At 41.0% G+C, this 20360-nt stretch overlaps 2 protein-coding genes across 2 annotated transcripts; both read left to right on the top strand.

Annotated features, from left to right (window-relative positions):
- The first annotated feature begins 639 nt into the window (after positions 1 to 639).
- Positions 640 to 3999, top strand: FABP7 (fatty acid binding protein 7). Its single transcript, XM_041469858.1, has 4 exons — positions 640 to 772; positions 1429 to 1601; positions 2215 to 2316; positions 3730 to 3999. The coding sequence occupies exons 1-4, from the start codon at positions 700 to 702 to the stop codon at positions 3778 to 3780; spliced, it is 399 nt and encodes a 132-aa protein (XP_041325792.1). The 5' UTR covers positions 640 to 699; the 3' UTR covers positions 3781 to 3999.
- A 2478-nt stretch (positions 4000 to 6477) lies between these two features.
- On the top strand, positions 6478 to 19308 carry SMPDL3A (sphingomyelin phosphodiesterase acid like 3A). The gene is made up of 8 exons (XM_041469981.1): positions 6478 to 6809; positions 8381 to 8594; positions 9683 to 9827; positions 12778 to 12874; positions 14116 to 14294; positions 15437 to 15617; positions 17506 to 17630; positions 18795 to 19308. Exons 1-8 carry the CDS (start codon positions 6719 to 6721, stop codon positions 19104 to 19106), a joined length of 1344 nt encoding a protein of 447 aa, XP_041325915.1. The 5' UTR covers positions 6478 to 6718; the 3' UTR covers positions 19107 to 19308.
- The last annotated feature ends 1052 nt before the right edge of the window (positions 19309 to 20360 follow it).

Here is a 20360-nt window from a genome sequence, read left to right on the forward strand (position 1 = left end):
AGGTCAAAAAAGAAAAAAAAAAAAAAAAGGTAGTTTTAATCTCTTTTCCTTTATTCTTAATCTTCAAATTATGACACTTGTGGAGCCAAGATGCTGTTCCGAGCCAGGAACAGCAAATATCAAATTCAGACAGCATCCATACAGATGCCATTGTGGGTAAAGGGACCTGTACTTGGCCAGCACCAAAATAGCCTGGAAAATTTTCATGGGAAAACTTTTGGAGTTGGCGTTCTGCAGTAGCGTTACGATCCTGTGTTTTCACTCAGTGGCCTTTCACGCTGGGTGCCCGCTTCTCGTTTAGCCCGCGCGTTCCTGTAACAGCGAGGCGGGCGGGCGGGGGTGTCCCTGTCCCCGGGCCGGCTCAGGCGAGGAGTGGTGCGGCAGGCGGAGGCAGCCCCTTTCCCTGCCCCCTCCTCGTCCTGCCGAGTGCCCGGCCGGGCACCCCGCGCCCCCTCCCCTCTCCCTGCCCCCTCGTCGTCCTGCCGAGTGCCCGGCCGAGCACCCCGCGCCCCCTCCCCGGCGGCGAGAGCGCCCTCCCCCAGCGGTGCGGGCGTCTCCGCGGCGGCCGTCGGGGGCGGACCGCGGCCGCTGCCCGCCTCCGGCCCCCCGCCGGGCGCCGGCTTTAAATGCGGAGCGGCGCGGCGATACCGGCGCTCCTGCTATTCCCGGCACCGCGCTTGGAACACGTAGCCGGCTGCCATGGTCGAGGCTTTCTGCGCCACCTGGAAGTTGGTAGACAGCCACAACTTCGACGAGTACATGAAGGCACTGGGTAGGTACGGCCAGGCGGCGGCACCTTAGGAAACCCTGGAATTCTTCACCATCTAGGAAAAAGAAAAAAAAAAAAAAAAAATTTAAAAAAAAAAAAAAATTGAAAAGGCTCCCCGCCATTGCCAGAGGTGTAGATGAGATATTGGCAGCAGTGGTGGTGATGGAGGGGGTGATTTTGGCGGCTGTGCTTCTATCCCTAGAACTAATTCGATGCGAGTCATTCACCTGGGAGGGCGGGTGAGTTTGTGTGGGAGAGGCTCCGGGAAATGCCCCCGGGCTAAGGGAACCGTGTGAAGGACGAGCGCGTGCTGCCTGCGCATGACTTTGAAACAACCAAGCAAAAAGAAATCATTATGCTGGAGTGACAAGGAATTGAAACTCTGAGCAGCGGAGGCGATCGCGGCCGTGCGTGGGACCGCGGACGGAGTGCGGTGCTGCCGTGCTCGGCGGCGAGGGAGGGCGCGGAGCTACTGCTGGGTGGACAGTAGCGGTGGATACTCTCGGTACAAGGGCACGAGGGAAGCGGAAAGCAGCGTTTCACAGGGACAGCTTACAGTTGTAGAGCGGGGTGAAAGATCTCTGTACTTCGATATGCGGGCGGGGGGGAGGGGGAAATCCGAAATTTGATGTGCTTCTCTTTTCTCTTGAATCGTCTAGGAGTGGGGTTTGCAACACGGCAAGTGGGGAACGTGACTAAACCCACTGTGATTATCAGCAACGAGGGGGACAAAGTAGTGATCAGAACTCAAAGCACTTTCAAAAACACAGAAATCAGCTTTAAACTCGGAGAGGAATTTGATGAAACTACCCCCGATGATAGAAACTGCAAAGTAAGTGAACTCGGGTTGCAGTCGCCTCTCTTTTTCTTGCCGTCCCCCAGGCTCTGCCATTGGTAGGGTCAAGAGAAAAAGATGTAACTTCTGCTGCTACTTGTTACAGCACAGCAAAGGACGGGAAAAAAAGGCAAGATTGAGTCTTGCTTGCCCTGTCTGCTTACACCATGCCTTTTCTGAATGTACCACGTTGCCAGCTCCCTGTGTCTTCCAGTGTCAATTGTGTTAGTTGCCTGCTTTTCTCACAAGCCAAACAACATTTGGCGTAACTCTTCCCAGGCAAAATAGTCAGATGCCTCTTCTCCTGCACTTTTGGGGGCTTAACATCAAATATTATTCCAAGGCACATCTGAAGCAGGTTCTTGTGAGACTGGAACTCAAAGGGAACAACTTTTTCATCCTTTGACACAAACAAGAGTTGTGTGGATTTCATGCTTAAAACGAGGATGATTCATAGCCTTGGCTTTAAAATGGTTGGGACTCTTTATCATTCTAGATCCACATCCATCTATTGAAGAGACTTCAATAGAACAGTGCATGCTGAATATGTGAGCAGAATCCCAAGTACCTTAAATAAAGGCATGTCTTTGTGTTTCTGGGTATCTCACAGTCAGTTGTGACCCTGGATGGAGAGAAGCTAGTGCACATACAGAAATGGGACGGGAAAGAGACAAACTTTGTGAGAGAAATAAAGGATGGCAAAATGGTAATGGTAAGTATGGAGCACACTGAGCATTCGCATGCACCACAAACACTCCCAACTTACCCTTATCTCAAACTTTGTGAACACTGTGACTTGGACACAAATCCACTAGTTGGTGGGGAAGGAAAGCTAGCAGGGATTTTTAAAATAATTACTTTGGTTTGGTTTGTCTTGTTTTACTAACAATTAAAATTTGCTAGTGGCTTTAGGCAGGCCAGCCTGTGGCTTTCCAGAGTATACATGTTCTTTCTAAGCTTTTTGTAAAAACCCAAGAAAAAAATCCTGCTGAGCTTGTAATGATACAAAGTTCTTGATTAGATAGGAAATTATCTGTTGCCAGTGGCAATTTAGACTTCTTTAAAAACTTGTTTTATGTATACACACATAAATAGTATTTACTTACACAGACCAAGTAGTTTCCTGTGAAAATAAAATTACAATATTGTAGGAGGTAATAGCATTTTCATATTTAATAATAAAGGATTTAGTTCTCCTAGCTTGTTAAAAACTATGATAAAGAGCAATTATGTGGAGCAAAGTCTGAGTTTAAATTCACCTGGTTTTCCAGACTTCTTAGAAACAAGACTATAGGGTGATTAAATAGCTAATGTCCAGGATAGCACTTTTCATGGCACAGAGATGTAGCTTTCAAAAATAAAATGTCTTCAGCTACACTAATCTATCAGATTTGATTGTTGGAGAAGACCTGCTATTTTGTTTCCTAATTACTTCAGAGAGTATCTGTGTGGATGAAGACTTGCAAATAATACAAACTTTAAAGCACACTGAAACACAACGTGGCAAGTGTTTCAAGCGAAAACACATGCTTTTATTTTTGAAGCAGCTATGCACAAATCACACAAATACAGAAAATGTTGTCCTTTGGAATCTGAATACAATGAGATGCCCTGTTCTACTTCAGAAAATACCTCCAGAACACAGCTGCAGTGACTTAGAGTATTTGTTAGCTCTAGCTACACAGGGTACAGAATGTATTTTTTTAAGACAATGTTCTCCTAGAGTTTGTATTTATGCATAGTAATATAGAGGCCTTGGAATTTTAGATTGCGCGTCTTAGTGGGATAAGCTTTGGGAAAATAAGTGTTAAGTCTGTATTAAAACAATGCTGTATTTAAAAAACATAAACAGTAAGTTAAATCAAATTTTTAACAGCTGCCTCGTAAATGTGCATTATGTGTTTCTTGGGTGTGAAAGCAGCAAGGAGAAAGTATCAATTCTTATGGGAACCATAGCTAAGGCATGACTTCTTGTTAATTTAAAATGTCAGTCTAGATTTATTTGTTTTTCTATAAATTACATAATGTAAACCAACCTTGATCTAGCACAGATTTCATTGTGTGTTAAACCATTACAGAAAATGGTCCAGCCTCTAACATGTCTGTCTTTTCCTTGGACTTGCAGACTCTCACCTTTGGTGATGTGGTTGCTGTTCGCCACTATGAGAAAGCATAGAGTATACCTGACTTCTGTCCAGATGTTACTTCAGCTGGATGGATTAATGTCCTGTCCATGATTGATCGTAGCTAAAATGCACATTTTTGGCATGAAAGATTAATAAAGATTTTTTCTGGGGGGAGGGGTGTTTTTTTATAAAAAAGTCATGTCATCAAATTGGCATGCTTGTGCTGTATAGTGAAACAGGTTAAAACTTGGCATTAAATTTCTGAAACAGTTTTTTTGGTTTTTTGTTTTTTTTTTTTTGGTTTTTTTTTTTTTTTTTTTTTTTTTTTTTTTTGTTTTTTTTTTTTTTTTTTTTTTTTTTTTTTTTTTTTTTTTTTTTTTTTTTTACAGTAAATGGAAAATATCTGACTTGTTTTGGAATGCAGATAAAACAAATTAAAATGTTTTTTAAACCTGTGCTCTTTTTGTATTTAATCAGCTAAGGTTCTGGTGTCCCGGAGGGAGGTGTTCAAAGTTTTTCTGAGCTAAAGGCCAGAAAAGCATGTGGTACACAATGATGCAGCAGCCTTTCTATGTAGTGTAGAGTATTTAGGGAAATGAAAAATTAACTTTGGCTTTTTGCTGGAGAAATCTAAACTTAACTGTACTTACGTAGACAGAGAAGTGAGATGTTCACATAAGTTTCAGCTCTCCTCTTCACTGGATACTTGTTACTAAGTGCACATTAAGATCAGTCGATTGACAGATGATGTTCCAGAGTGTGTAGAGTTTTTTATTTAATAGTTAAAGAATTTTAAATTTGTTTTGATAGGTTTGGGTTTTGATTTTTTTTTTGATAATATGCAAATATTGAAGTGTTTCACAGGGTGGGAGGAAAGGGTCAACATGGTAACTGCCTTACATCAGTCTCTGCAGGAATGGGAGGAAAACAGTACAACATGAATCTACTGCACTTCCCTCTCAGAACTGTTGTTTCCCAGCTAATATGTGCAAGAGATAACAATTTGCACTGTGAGCGATTTAAAATAAAATGCTTTTTAAATGAGAAATTAAAACCTTATCACTAAGAGGCCAGAGTGGGAAAAACTGCCTTACACTAAGGAAAATTGAAACAGATTTTTTGGCAGCATGGAGAAGATTGTTTGGAGTGTCCATGTTTTCTACACCCTAACTCAGAGAACCACATAGGGGTGTAGCTACCAACAGCCTTGTAAACAAAGGCAAAGCTGAGCTGTGGGTTTAGCTGGTCATTGCTCTGTGAGTGGCGTGTGTGGCTGCAGCCAGAGGTGCAGGAGGGGCATCTTGCCCAACTTCCCAGGCCTCATCCTTCAGATCTGCCACGTGATACGGGAAAGAGGCTTCTTGCTTCTCTGGATAGATAGGATAACTCATCTGATGAAAGTTCACATGTAACTGGCACCTACCCCACACAAATATAAAATCCAATGTTGTTAGCTTTATTTTTTCACAAAAACTAGTTTGAAATGAATATTCAAGTCCGTCTTCTCTTGTAGGAAACACTATATGTCTAGAAAACAGATTTAATTATAAACCTCTACAAATAGGTTTTATTTGGTGAACATTGATAGTTTTTAAAATCCAAGAGCTATCTTTTCTTAATCAGAGAAATGAAAAGTAGACTGTGATCCAGTGGTATGGGGAGCTCAACTCTCTATGCTTTGGGCTGTTTCACTGGAATAGAGCAAGTTATTTTTAAGCAGCATCTTCTGCCATTTGGTTTTATCAATCTATTTAATCCTCACCTTCAGTACCTAATACAGCCTTCATCTGCTTCCCCTCTGCTGCTGCCTGCTTGCCTGTGGGTGCATGTGCCACATGACTGTCCTTACCAGCCACCTTTTCTCAGAAAGTTGGGAGCAGCTGCTTTTCCCTTCTCATTGGAGTAAACAGACTTGCTTTCCCAATACTGCCATTTATCTGCACAAAAAATGATTTGTGGGGTCATGAATTTAAAAACCTAGGTTTTTTTCTTAAATTCTAGGAACGGAATGCAGTGGCAAATTTTTAAGACTTGGTTTACAAACAAATCTTGAATGGTAAATATTTTGCACTACAGTCACTTTTAAACAAAGAAGTAGCCCTTTAAACAAAAACTACTTTTCCCTATTCTAAATATAAACAATATTAGTGTCAAATTAAATAAGGGAGAGAAAAGTGGAGAAGTGGTGCCTCTGAAGAAATTGACATTGCTCAGAGCAGAAAAGAGAGAAATATACTGACAAACGGGACTTCCAGCTGCTGCTGACACAGCTTTGCACAGCCCTGACAGGAACAGCACAGTGAGCAATGGGACATTTCAGGGTAGCCACAGGATTCATGACATCATTATTGTGATCTTCTCCTAAAACTGACACCAAGTACTCTTCCTCCATATGGAACTACTCTGACTTCAATAAACAGCAGTTCTGAAAGCCTTGGCAGTGGAGACTTGTATTTACAATATACCTCATCACTCTTAAGCTGCATTAAAGGTGTACTTGATAGTGTTTTTTATCAAGCTGGGTGCGTTTGGGTTTTTGCTTTGTTTTGTTTTTTAAAGCCTTTTAAGTAATCGGGATCCATTTTTACATGTATGCCATGAGAAACCTTCCTTCTAAGAGATGCTTGAGACTCGTGCGGGGTGTCGAGCACAGCCTTCCTTCAGGCTGCCTCGCATCAGCCGGTGCCCCGAGTTCAGCCGTGCCCGCGGCCAGGCTTGGCTCCTGCGAGCTCCTTAGCGCTGACCCGGGGGTGGCACCTCCTGAAGGTCACCCCGGGCACGGCCGGCTCAAGGCGACAGTCCGACAGCGGGGTGGCGGCCTGGGGCAGCTTCTGGCCCCGAGAGGTGCGGGCGGGGCGCGGTGGTTTCCGGCGGCCCCGCGGCGGGCCGGGGCTTGCACAAGCCGTCCGGGGCTCGCCTCTTTGCCGGCCGCCGGGGCAGTCACACGACTGGAGCCGTCGGCGGGCCGGGCGCTCCCGCACGGCCGACATGGAGCTGCGGGTGGCGCTGGGGCTGGCGCTGCTCTGCTCCGCGCTGGAGGCGGCGCCGGCCGGCCCGCAGCGGCCCCGCTCCGCCGTGGGTGAGTCGGCCGGGGGTCAGCGGCTGAGGGGCCCGGCCGGGGCTGCCCGTGGAGGGCGGGGGAGGCGGGTGAGGGGCGGCCCTGCGAGGGAGGCCCGGCCGGGGGCCGCCACAGCCCGGCGGCGTGGGACGGGGGGGGTGCGCGGGCTGCGCTGTCCCCGCTTGCGGCTCCTTCCCCTCCCCCTGGCACTGCTGCCCGCACACAACCTGCTGCCGTAGCATTCCCTATCCAAACTGACTTCGGCCACACGTGACCTCTAAATCAGTCAACAAGGCTCTTTTGAGGTTCGGGGGTTACACGGGGTTTATATTTAGTTGCCCGGGCAGGCCGGGGGTGAAGTGAGGTGAGCCCTGCCCTGCCTCTGGCGCGGTGTCCCGAGGCACGCACTGCAAACAGCGCGCTTGGGGGCTGGGCTGGGCTGGGCTGGGCTGGGCTGGGCTGGACTGGACTGGGCTGGGCTGGGCTAGGCTGGGCTAGGCTGGGCTGAGCTGGGCTGGGCTGGGCTGTGCTGTGCTGGACTGGGCTAGGCTGGGCTGAGCTGGGCTGCCTGGCAGAAAACACACGCTCTGCCTGGCCTGATCCCCGCTCGGGGAGTGCGTGCTGGTGAGTGCTGCGAAATGGTTTCCCACTGAGTTCTCATTCCGTGTTACTCACACTTTCCTCAGAACAAGCATGCAGCGGTGTTTGTCTTGTCTCCTGTTGGTAGGCGTCACAATTTTAGAGATTTGGAAGATCACCTCTGGTCTTTGATTCCTGAAATAAAACTCCATGGGGTACAGTCGTGTGGTGCTTGCTCAGCCATAGAGTTTAGCGTGTGACCTTGGGAAAAATCAATTTATATCTGTCCCTGTTTCACAACCACTGCCCCAGATACATGTGTGCCTTTACCAAGTGCTTTGAAATTGACAGAAAGAAATTAATCTTATTTTACATGAAACTTGAAGGCTGATAGTCTTAATACAGTTTTCATTCATCTTATTCAGCACATTCCTACACTCCTCAGCTCCTTTCTCCATGCCGTGCTATGTAACAGTGGCTGAGAGCATGTCAGCCTGGAAAGTAGTGAGTCAGTGAAGGCTGACACACTGCTCTATGGTGAGAAGCCCAGTCTCTGCACACATGCTGTTTCTTGCCTTTCTTTCGAGACACCTTTCTTGTCATTTTTTACAGTAGCTTCCAGCCAGGGAAGTTCTGGAAAAAATAATTTAAAAGCAGCTCCCTTTCTTTTCAAATGGAGTAGAGAAGTCCTTCTATTGCCTTCTCCACTATCCAGTTTCCCGATTGCTGTTAATGAAAAGGAGCTGATTTTTCAGTTCCTTCCAATCTCCATTTCATTTTTGGTGAGCAGCATAAAGCCGTGCCTCTGTTTCTGTTTTCAGTTTTTCTAAGCAGTGTACTTGAAGGACTTCTCAGGAAGAACTTGCCTACGCTTATCAGACAGGCTAATCAACAATTTGTTAACTTTGAATAGTAGTAACAGTAAATAAACTGGAGTAAACTTGGCATTACCCTGTATATCCAGTTCAAATGCAAATAATGCATTTCCTGTAATCTTTGTTTTTTGAAAACAGGGCAATTCTGGCATGTATCTGACCTACATTTAGATCCGACTTACCACATTACCCCTGATCGCACCAAAGTTTGTTCTTCTTCCAAAGGAGTCAATGCCTCCAACCCAGGCCCTTTTGGAGACTTTTTGTGTGATTCTCCTTATCAACTTATTTTGTCAGCATTTGCATTCATGAATGATTCAAAAGAGCAGGTTTCATTCATGATTTGGACAGGGTAAGTGTTCAAGTCACTCTGCAGTTAAAGCTGGATAGCCAGATAGTGTGGCAACTCACAAGTTTGTATTTGCACCAACAGATTTGAGTTCAGTATCTCATTAATGCTAGTTGTCCCTTTAGTTGTCCAAATGGCTACTAAGTACAAGACTGAGAGAGAATATAAGGCCTCAGGAACAGACTTTGATCTCTGTAATAACTGCAGGACTGTTCATTGTGATAGTTAGCATGTGGCTATATTAGTGTGAGTTAATAGAAATGGTGCAGGGAGGGTGGGAAGTAGAAAAAGCAAAAGGAAAGGTCGTAAGAGTAACTGACTCATTGCAGGCCTCTGTTGAGTAAGAACATTTACCTTTCCTGTTCCAGTCTTCAGTATATAAAGTGTGCTTAATAGTACTGTCTCATGGAGATGTTACCTGTGAGGCTTTGTGCCGTAGCAGTGGGACCAGACAAAGAAGTGTGAAAGGGAGTGGCTTCATAGTACTATGCTATCAAGGCATAGTACTGTGTCTTGTTATTTTCTAGGTATTCATAAAAGACAGCATTGATTTACCCTTCTGCCATAGAACTCTCAGTTCTACCATCACACAATTTCTTAAAGGCATACATCAATAGATAATTTATCAAAGAGATTAGTATTTTTGAGTGTGAGAACTAGTTTGTTTGTTATATCACTTATTTTTGCTGGGAAAGAGTGTTAAGAAATATATGAAGGCAATTAATCTATTTCACTTACCTTCTTGTACTTAATTTTCAACAGGATATTGTTAAAAGGGAAAAAAGGAACTGGCAATGATATGCAGGTGATGAAAGATATATAATGCAAACTGCACAGTAGCTCAAAATTATGACTTTAATGTCTAAGAAATCTTCATTATTATAAATATGAATCATAGGATAGGCATTGTCTAAACAAATCTACTTGTTCGTGTTTTTTTAAGCAAAGCCTTTGCAGAGAGCTTTGACTCTGTGATTTTAATAAGAGTGTATAGTAATGTTACATGCTAGAATATAGATGTGTTTGCAGACTTTTTTGCCTTCCTTATGTTGCTAACAAACCTTTGTTAATCAAGCCTTTTCCTTTTTCAGAGATAGCCCTCCTCATGTTCCTGTAAAAGAGCTCTCCACAAAGTTGGTCATTAGCATCATTGGCAATCTGAGTTCTACAATTCGTAATTTCTTTCCAGATCTTCAGGTTTTCCCAGCCTTAGGCAATCATGACTACTGGCCACAGGTAAAACAAGTTAGAAATTTGTTCATACATCATATTGAGTGCATTCCTAAATCCTGGGAAAGTACATCTGAAAAATAAGAGTTAATTATGTGTAACTGTTATTCTGGAAACAGAATTCTACACCTCTTCAGTTAGCATTTAATATTATAAGTAGTTCCACTCTAGAACAGAATCTACATCACTCTCTCTGTGCTCTTACCTAAGGAAATGTTGATGCCAGGTAGAATCTGTACATGGCCTGAGGTCACACAAATTTATCACTAATCGTTCCTCATGGCTAGAACCACCACGTGTCAATGTAGCTAATGCACACACACTTTTCCTTACTGTGTATCTCATGCCTGTGTATACAGTAACTTAAATCTATCAGAAGTGACATCATTAATGGACCTGTGAGCCTGTGGTAAGTTTCAAAGCCTACTCAAAGGCCTACTGGAAATCTGTCAGCTGGCAACACTAGATTTTTTTGTTGTTGTTGTTGTTGTTGTTTTTTAGCTAAAGTAATGGCAGAATTTTTGTAAAGTTCCCATAGTTTTGTCACTGCTATTAAAAATATGTCTACTTTCCTTTCCTCATTGGACATTCAGATATAATCACATTGATGATTCACTAGTTTTGTGCAGCTGAGGATGGTGCTTTTTCACTTTGACTGTGCTGAATATTGTTCTTGGCATACTCCAAAGTAAACAGTTGCTTCATTTGTCCTTTAAAGTGGTTTGTGGGTCGATCTGGCAGCACACTGGATCAGAAGCAAATGCTGTCATTGGATGTGAGGGGATCGGAAGGGATGTGAAGCAAGTCAGCTGAAGTATTTTGTTTGAAATTTCTCATGGGAATTCAGTAACACCCCTTCACACCCTCAAGGCTTGTATTCCAGCTTTCTGTGGTATTTATTAGGCCTGTCAGGATGTAGGCTGGTGCAGCAGGTGATTATGTGACAGCCCGTGTCATTGCTGGAGTTAGTGGTGTCCAAATAGGGGCCAAGCAGAGGTGCTGAGAGACAAGGCAAAGGAAATGTGAGAGACAAAATAACAGCTAGATATACATTGGAAGTATGAGTGCACAAACCAAGCTGTGACTTCAGTCCTTGGTGCTCTTACTGTGGTGGTAAAGCTTTGGCTTTTCATATGCACTGACACGGGGACAGGTTGATTCACTAGAAATGACTGGGAAAATATTTTGATAAATAACACCTGAACTGAAGTGTCATGAAGTGTTTCGTGTTCACTTTGTTTCAGTTTTAAAAATGTCTTAGCAGAGAATTGTTGTTATTCAGCAATCTCCTTTGATAGAGAAAAAAACTGTACAAAAGCCTTGTAAACAAAGAATGTAGGGACTTTTTCAACAAGTATGAATTTTGTTTGTGAAATTAAATCTAAAGACAGGAAGAAAAGATGCTCAGGAGGGGTAGATGAGCAGCAAATAGAAAATTGAAACAAGCTGGTGATTGGAATAACTGGCGAATGTTGTTAGTTCTCCCTGCACAACACCACTCAGGAGTGTTTCTGTGATACTTTGAAATGGTGGAATTCTTCACCAATGTGCAGGACTGCATGTTTGTCAGTTATTGTTTGAAAAAGAATGGGATCAGACAATCCTCACTATGGGGTCATTTCAACTTCTTCAATTTTTTAATGTTTGTTTTTTGCTCTTTATGATATTTCTTTTTTTTCATATGGACATGCTTGGCAACTGTCCTGTAGACTGGGAGCAATAATGGAGCAAGACACATACTGTAGGCTGTTCTAAAGCAAGTGTCAAATCTGTGCACTTACCATGAACCAAAGAATTTTATTGCCCTCTTGTGTTCTGAGCTGTCTGTCTTAACAACTGAACTGTCCTGGGTGATTTTTCTTTCAGAATATGTTAAAAATACTATTCAAGTTGATCAAGCATTGGGATACCTTTCAGATCATATATTGTGACCTCAGCCTTTCTGCATAGACTTATTTCACACTCTTGCTCCTGCTTAAAACAAATCCCCATACTGTTTTTAGCAGTTCAGAGAGCACTGATGTTCCTGGGCCAAAGCACCTTTAATCCATTACACGGCCTCTTATCTGGAATCAGGTTTTTGCTGTGTCTGTTAGTGCCTGCTAGCTCTGGCTCAAAGTTGTCCTGACAACTCATGTCTGGGCACTGCAATCAACAAGTGTCTCAACAGAGGTCTGATTTCTCTGCTCCTAGACAGAGACTTACTGCCTAAACCTATAATAATGTTAATGTAGGTTTAGTTTCAAAGAGCTTAGAAAGGTCAAATTTTATGTTTAAGAAAACATGCACTGCAATTTTTTCAACCCCTGTGTTTTTCCTTCTAGCACCAAGACTCCAGATATTTTAAGAAAGGCAAGGACAGGCTGGTATCTTCCTGTCAGGGTTAGATCAGAGCATGGGTTTCATCAGCCTGTGGCTCAGACTGAAGAGTGCTACAGTCCTAACTAAAGCCAGTGGGAGAAAACATTGATAAAACTTTCTCTTGTACATTTTTAAATGCTTTCTTATGAGAAAAAAAGACATCACGAAAACATTTCCAAATTTCACCAGAATGTTTCTGAGGGCAGAAGTGGAGTTTTGAGGAGCTGCTATGAAACCCAAGTTATTTGAAAAAGAAACTTATATTAATCCAAAAGACTTTATTTTTAGACTTTGATATTCATTAATTTTGCAGAATGTATGGTTTTTCATTTTACTGTATTCTTAAGGCTTGACGTATTTCTGGCATTAGTTTAATAATGCATTAACAAGGCCATGGAGTCAGTTCTAAGTTTAGGCATTTGTTCCTGATCAGCAATACTAGATATTCAGAAATTGGTTTTTTTCTTTCTTGAATTCCTCCTGGTGATGACTGGATACGCTTACATGTTATGTAAGAGGTCAAGCAGGATTATTTAGTGTTTTTTTGCCTTTGTGTCTGAATACTAAGACTTAGGCAGGTTCTCCTCTCTCACAGGACCAGCTTCCTGTAACTACCAGTGAAGTTTACAATGCTGTAGCAGATTTCTGGAAACCTTGGCTAAGTGATGAAGCAATCAATACCTTCAGAAGAGGTAAAGTATGGCAGTAATACATTGTGAAGCTAGGACTTAGAGAATTAATGTTTCTGTGGATTTGTGCTATTTGTTTAGCTAAGTCTCATAGGATGAGTCAGAACAATGGATTATCTGTAATGCTTCTCCTGGAAGAAGTTACTTATTTTTTGAATGGCAATGCCTATATTCAGAATATATTTATTACTTTCTTTTGCAATATTTTCACTTCTTGTAACATGTCTAGTGTTATTAACTTCGTACCAATGCATGTGAAATACCTTTCTGCTTCTGAGACCTCATAACACTTTTTAGATGAGGGCATATGATACACACGAAAACTTTACTTTGGGGAAAAAAACTGTTAAAATGTTGTTTCTATTTTAATGGTATATGTATTTCAGAGCATACTGAATAGGTACATTTTTATTTAGGTTATGATAGCACATAGCTGTGGTGATTATGCTATATGTAATTGTATGCAACTTACTGAACTAGAAGAATAATTATATCCTAATTAGAATTTTTCCTTTTAGCAAAGGACTGAAAAGTTCAACCCAGTTTCCAATCCAGTCAAACATTAGAGATTTGGAAGTTTAATTTGTGTTTTTGTGTCCTGAATGAGAGCAAACTCTGGATAAGAGTGGAAGTAGAAACTTGGATAAGGATAGTAAAATTCAAGGAGGCAGTTAAAGTATATTGCATGCTTCTGTTGCCATGGCTCCATTGAAGTCCATGAACTATGAAGTTACCTATTGAAGAAGCTCAGCATGCCATAGAGAATTTTGGGAACAAGGATTGAAAAATGTGATCCTTATTTTTCATCATATCATCAGTTCTGAAGTTAAATGACTTTCTAAGTAGAAGGCTACTAAACTCAAACAGTTCTTCCTGAAGGAGCCTGTATGTTTGCTGTATTTCAAGAAGTATGGACCTTTAACAGCAACTGTATCTGTCAAAGTAGAAGAAATATTACAGGGCACTTTTTCTGTGTCAGTTGAATAATTGCATCTAATTACTGTCAAATCAACACAAAAATAATACAGGCAATAATTAGTAAATAATTCAGTGTCAACTTCTAATAAAATGTGGCTGAAACATTGTTAACATGTTCTGTTATGATAAGGTGTCTGTGGCTTGAATAAGCATGATATTCTATTAGAAGGAGGAAGGTTGGGTGTTTTGTCAGTGGTGTACTTTGATTGTAGAGTTGTGCTTTGAAGCCTTTAATTTGTCATATGATGTTGGTCTTATTTTCACAGGTGGCTTTTACACGCAGCTGTTTGAATCCAGTAATAGCCATCAACCACTCAGGATAATCAGTCTGAACACAAATTTATATTACAGCCCTAACAAGGCAACTGTGAATATCACTGACCCAGCCAACCAGTTTGCCTGGCTGGAGGAAATACTTGAAATCTCTTCACAAAAGAAGGAAAAGGTAGGGATCAGGAACAGAAGCTATCATTATTTGTTTCAATTTTGGAAAAAAAAAAAAAAAGAATGAAGAAGTAGAGATAATGAAAGTATAAACATGCTTCTAGAAGACTAATAATGCTGATGAAGATACTGCAAAGTCAAAATTTTATTTTCTAATCATTCCTTCTTTAATATGCCCATTTTACTGCAGCAGTTAATAAACCAGTTGAATGAAGTTTCTCAAATTATACAGTAAAATACCTTTTCTCTCCTACCAGGTAGTAAACTGTAGAAGTCAGTTTCTGACCTTTTTACAGATAGCCTTTAATTTAAAACATGCTGTTGACCTGAGACAAAATCCAGCATATTTTATTTGCATTGTAATGTAATTTAAGGTATCAGAAATAGAAATTAGAAGAGAATTTATCAGCCACAAAACTTAGTCAATCTGCAGTAATTGCTATGATTTGAGTGTTATAATAACTTGTCTTTTAATACACAGGTTTTGAAGTGAAGGTTTAAATTGTTGGCTCCTGATTGATTGATTGATTGATTGGTGTGGGGATTGGATCATCATCTGAGCAATGGTGTTTAATTTGAAACATGTTTCCATTTTGCTACAGTGTTGCAATTTTAGAATATTATATCGCAGTCAGGAGAAAGGAGAGATTTCCTTTCCTCAGGAAACCCTGCAGCATATTAGTTGGTGTGTGCAGTTGGCGCTAAGTCTTTAACTCAGCCAGAGGGGTTTAACCAGTTATCCATGTTTCTGGTGACTCTCTGACTCTCTGGTGCAGACTTTGTAATACTCAAACATAATTTTTCTTCTTGTGTCCCCTTGAGATGCCAGATTATAAGCTTTGCCCTAGTAACTTACTTTTTTCATTTGAAGTAATTGATAACATTTTCCTTAGACCTAAAATCATGCATAGATTTAGCGGAACATTTTTTCTCCCCAGTAAGATACTAAATTGATATTATGAACTTAAGCAATTTTACTGTTGGGATTTTATATTAGAAAAACTGTCATGATCTACAGCTTTTAGAATGGCATTTTTAAAGGCAGCATTATTATGAAACTGTGGTGACCACTTCTAGGATACAGCTAAGATTATAAGTTTCAAATGAAGGTGCTAATTGTGGTTTCTGTATTTAATTCCTTAGGTGTATATAATAGGTCATGTCCCAGTAGGATACTTGCCATATGCAAGGAATACTACAGCTATCAGGGAGTATTACAATGAGAGACTGGTAAAGATTTTTCGCAAGTACAGTAGTGTTATTGCGGGCCAGTTTTTTGGACATACCCATAGAGATAGTATCATGATCCTCCTGGATGAAGAAGGTAATGATGCTTGTTGACTTTTGAACTTCTTCTTCCTGACTAAAAGCAAATTAATACTTTCTTGCATGCTCTTTCTAGTCAGTCTGTGTTACAAATAATTGAAAAAAGGGAATTGGGAAATAGTGTTATTTATCTGCAGGAGCTCAAGTCTCACACACCCCAATTTTATTTCCAAAGAGAACCTTGCAAGGGTGACTGTCTTTTTCTGTTGATGTCAGCAGAGACTCCCCAAGCTTCCTATTTTTTTTTTTTTAATGAATGCTTATGCCTAGACAAGAGTTTCTAGTCTTTCCTCTCTGCTCTCACAGTGACATGGGCAAATTATACCAGCCAGTTGCTATTGTGTAATGTGTCAAAGGGAATGTTCTCAGGCCAGCTAGACATGCTCTATGTTCTTGTATTTCCTGCATCATTACTGTGCCTCTCTGCTGAGTTCCCTGCTGCTTCAAAGTTAATTAAGATAAGGGTAAGCAGGAGGTAGGGGAAAGAAAGTCTCTGCCTGTTGCATCTCTTAGATCAGCTAATTTCCCTTCAAGAAAATCACCCACGTTGAAATTTTTGTTTATTGCTTTGAAATCCCTTTAGTTCTAAGCATGGGCATGGCCATATGGAGCACTCTTAGCATCTCTAACAGGAGAATTCTAACAATTTTTTTTCTTTACTGTAGAACACAGTAAGAGTTTCATTGCTTTGATTTATGTAAAATACCCAAATGTTAAGTGGCTCTCCTTCTATGATTTGTATGAACTCATATGAGCAATGTCCAAAATGCTAACTAGGTCATACTACTCCAAATTTTTACCTTTTTACATGGTGTTAATCTCTAGTAAAAAGAAATCCAGCCCAATGAAAGAAGTGGCTTCTTTATTTTTTTCTTTCAAGTGATGCTCAATGCAGTCTTATACCTTTATTTTTTACACTTATTATCCCATTTATTCATGAAATCATAATCTCTACTGCAAATTTCACTGGGAACAGACTGATCTTGGTGTTTGTCATTAAAGCTTGCATGTGCAAGTAACCACTTCCCAATTATTTTAGTAATTTTACATCTCTTGACAAAATTTAAATAGTAATCAAATACACATTGTGTTTGCCTGTACAGTTTTAGATTATCTTCTATTCAGGACATTTTCCTCTTGACAAAATTCCAGAGAATTCAAGATAAATGCAATATTGCAGCCAGCACCAGTGTACTGACATAGAACTCATCTGTATTTTCTCCAGAAGAATCTACTGATTTCCAAACTTCCAAAACTTCTGCCTATATGTGGAGGTTGACCTTGTGATTTCACTGCTGTGACACTGTCAGAGATGGGAATAGTTAGGCCTTCCTTTTTGTTCCACAGAGAGCTTCCCAATGTACTCACCTGCACACTCTGTCCCAATAAAAGTCACATCCTCATGTTTCAGTTGCTGTAAAGGTCAGTGTTCACACAGTTGGTGCTGGGCTACTAAGGGTCAGGTGATGAAACAGACCCTGGTGTTTCTAATAACATCCTAAATACATAAAACAGCATGTAACATACTGTATGGAATCAGCAACTAAACTTTTAAAATATATCTTTAGTAGAAATATACAAAATACAGACTTCACATATAGACAAGATCATTTTGCAATTTTGCACAGGCAGTTGAAGTGGTTGGGAAGCCTCTAGTATGGACAGTGGTACACACTGGAGTGGGTACTGTGGTATTCCACACAGGGTTTAGTCTATCCATTGGAAGTATGGCAGTTCACAGTGATGCAGCTAAATTAGGTGGAAAAAATTCTAATGTCTTTAAGCCTGTCACTCTTGTTTTTGCTGTGTTGGTACTCTACAAAAACATTTGTTTGAAAAAGAAATATTGGAAGGAAACTGTCTCCTCAACTTCCATTTTTCTGCAGAAAAGCCAGTCAATTCCTTGTTTGTGGCACCTGCTGTAACCCCAGTGAAGAGTGTATTGCAAACAGAGTCCAATAACCCTGGTGTCAGATTGTATCAGTATGATCTTTTTGACTATAGTTTGCTGGTAAGTAAAGATTTTAAAGCATTGTTTAAGACATTATAGTGTCAGTAAAAATTACAGGAAGATGTTAGCCTTTGTAGTATTATGGCTGCTGGTGACGGAATTTTGGTGCCTGCTCTCAGTTTTTCTTCCTGGGCAAAGGAAAGGAAATCTGAAAGAGAACTTGGTTGGTCTTTCTGTGCCTGCAGAACTACCCAGTACTCTGCTCTGTATCGAATATTCTTATGATGTAGGATGAAAGACAGAATTTTTCTGGGCAAAATCCTAAAACTATTTGCAGGGAGCTCTGCAAGAGTGAAAGAGGTTCACCTAAATCCTTGGCATGCTTACATACCAATGTTGTTTGCTGGTGATAGCTCGAGTTTTAGGATGCAGCCCATGAAATGTTTCTAAAGGGTGTAAAAGAGCTGATGAAGAAAGAACTTTTAATCATATGATGTCTTTTGTAATCATGAAACTTCCTATAAAGAGTTTTTACAGGAAATGTTAGATACATTTAGAAGGAAAATAAAAAGTAGAAGACTTCTACTTTGTAGTTTCATCTGATTTTTGGAGACAAAGTGAATCCTGTGTAATTATTTTGGCTGTGAATGGTTTAGACTTTCTGTAATTCAGGATAAAGTCTTGACCCTGCCGAGTTCAGTGACAATGCACCCTGCAGTTTGATTGGGACTGGGGTTTCTCTTTGGAGACCTATGCTAATTCAGGCTGCTCCTTTGTTGTGCAGATTTCACTCCTGCATCGGCATCCCTCCTTTTCCTTAACTTCTCCTTGAGCCGTTCTTTTTCTGTCCATTCTGCCCCTCAAGTAGTGCCTGCAGAAAAGAAACTTCTGGCTCTCACCCTTTTGCCCCGCTCCTAAGGCAGACACGAATGTTGTGGAGTTTGGACAGGAAAGACCTCTAACACTGCCACTGCTGCCTTTGTGGCTCCTTTTTCTTCTCCTCCCCATCCCCCCACCATTACCACTCTGCAAGTACCAGCTTTGGGTGTAAGCCCAGCTCTTGGGGTGGGACGTGACCTTCTATTCACATGTGAATAATGAGGAGTGACAGCTTCCTAATCAATATATCACTCCAGAGATTTAATGAAGCAGGGAAGAAAGCAATACAGCAGTGCCTACGTTTTCTTTCTTTGTTTTTTTCTTTTTTTTTTTTTTTAACTGTAGGATCTTTGGCAGTTTTACTTGGACCTCAGAGACGCCAACAAGAAAAATGAATCAAACTGGAAATTAGAATACATCCTGACTAAAACTTACGGCATTGAAGACTTGAAGCCAGAAAGCCTATATGAAATGGTCAAGCAGTTGTCTATGCCACACAGCACACTGTTTGAGCAGTATTACAGTAACTATATTGTAAGTTATGACAAAACTATTCTCTGCGAAGACGGGTGCAAGACCTGCCAAATATGTGCAATCCAGTATTTAGATTACTCCTCATACACAGATTGCATCAATCAGGAGGCAATCTGGAGATGAAATCTCTGTGCAGTTAATGCAGATAGTGACTTCAGCCTGTGATTTAAAGAACCTGCTTGTTCTTTCGCTCAAGCACTGATATGCTGACAGGGAGCCTGTGGGACTTCTCTACATTTCAGGGGAGCAGTAAAACTCCCTAGATCTTTCTTCTTGCAACTATGTTTTCCTTTATCATCTAAATAAAAGTTTATTTGCTTTGTAAGAGTGGCCAGATACTTTGCTGTTGTCTCAAGTGTCCTGTACCTTCTCTAACAGGCATCCCAGTGTGTGGGAATAGAAGTTACTCAAGCCTTTGTAGATCCAAGTCTTATTTCTCAGGGTGTGTAAACATAGGCAATGCCATTCCAGGCATGGGTTTTTTATGGGGGCAGGTTTCAACCACTGGCTGTCAAAATTTGCAAACTGAAGTTGGCAAAACCTGCATTTGCTGAGACTTGAGTGCAGTTATGTTGTTGATGCAATGCCAGTGTTATATATCTCTCTGTGCCAAGTTTTCCTTGTTAATCCCTCAAACCCACTTCTTAGGGGCATTTTCTAATGATGGCATAAAAGTGACTAAAGGGTACACAAACCTCAATCCTGTAAATGCTTAATCTAATTTTTCAGAATATGTTTGCCCAGCACAGAGTGCTTTTTTTTTTACAATAGAACTATGTACATTGATACAGCTGTCAAGGAGTGTCTTGGTATGAGATTTTGCAGTAGACTATATATCAGGATTAAATTGATCAACATCAGTAATTGGACTCAGCATATACATTCTCTGTGTGGCATGGGTAAACATTTACTTGTGCTGTTTCTTAGGTTTCTTTTTTTTTCAAAGAGCAGTCTAGTACTTAATGTGAAGATTATCACATGTTCAAATTTACAATTGCAGAGATTGCTTCTTCCTCTTCTTATGGCTAAATATGTGCAGAAGATGATGCTATTAAGATGGCCCTTTATTTAGTATGTGTATAACCAAGAAGGACCTTTACCCATTTTTCTGCTCCATGAAGAGCTATACGTTTGGAAACTTTGGTCAACAAAATACAGCACAGACCCTGCTCTATATTATCCCTGAGTAAGGGGAGCTGTAGAAGTGGCTATGAAACAAATCCAATTTATAGGTTTTTTATAATGAGATTAGAGCCTTTACTGCAGCTGTTGAGGAACTTCCTGGGTTTGTTTCTACTCAAGCTTGAGATATGCAGCAGAAAATTTTCAGATACAACAGAAAATTTTCAGTTTTGGAGTCTGTAGCATGCACAACTG

The sequence above is a fragment of the Pyrgilauda ruficollis genome, unplaced genomic scaffold, assembly GCF_017590135.1.
Source record: "Pyrgilauda ruficollis isolate IOZ18807 unplaced genomic scaffold, ASM1759013v1 scaffold24, whole genome shotgun sequence".
Taxonomy (NCBI): domain Eukaryota; kingdom Metazoa; phylum Chordata; class Aves; order Passeriformes; family Passeridae; genus Pyrgilauda; species Pyrgilauda ruficollis.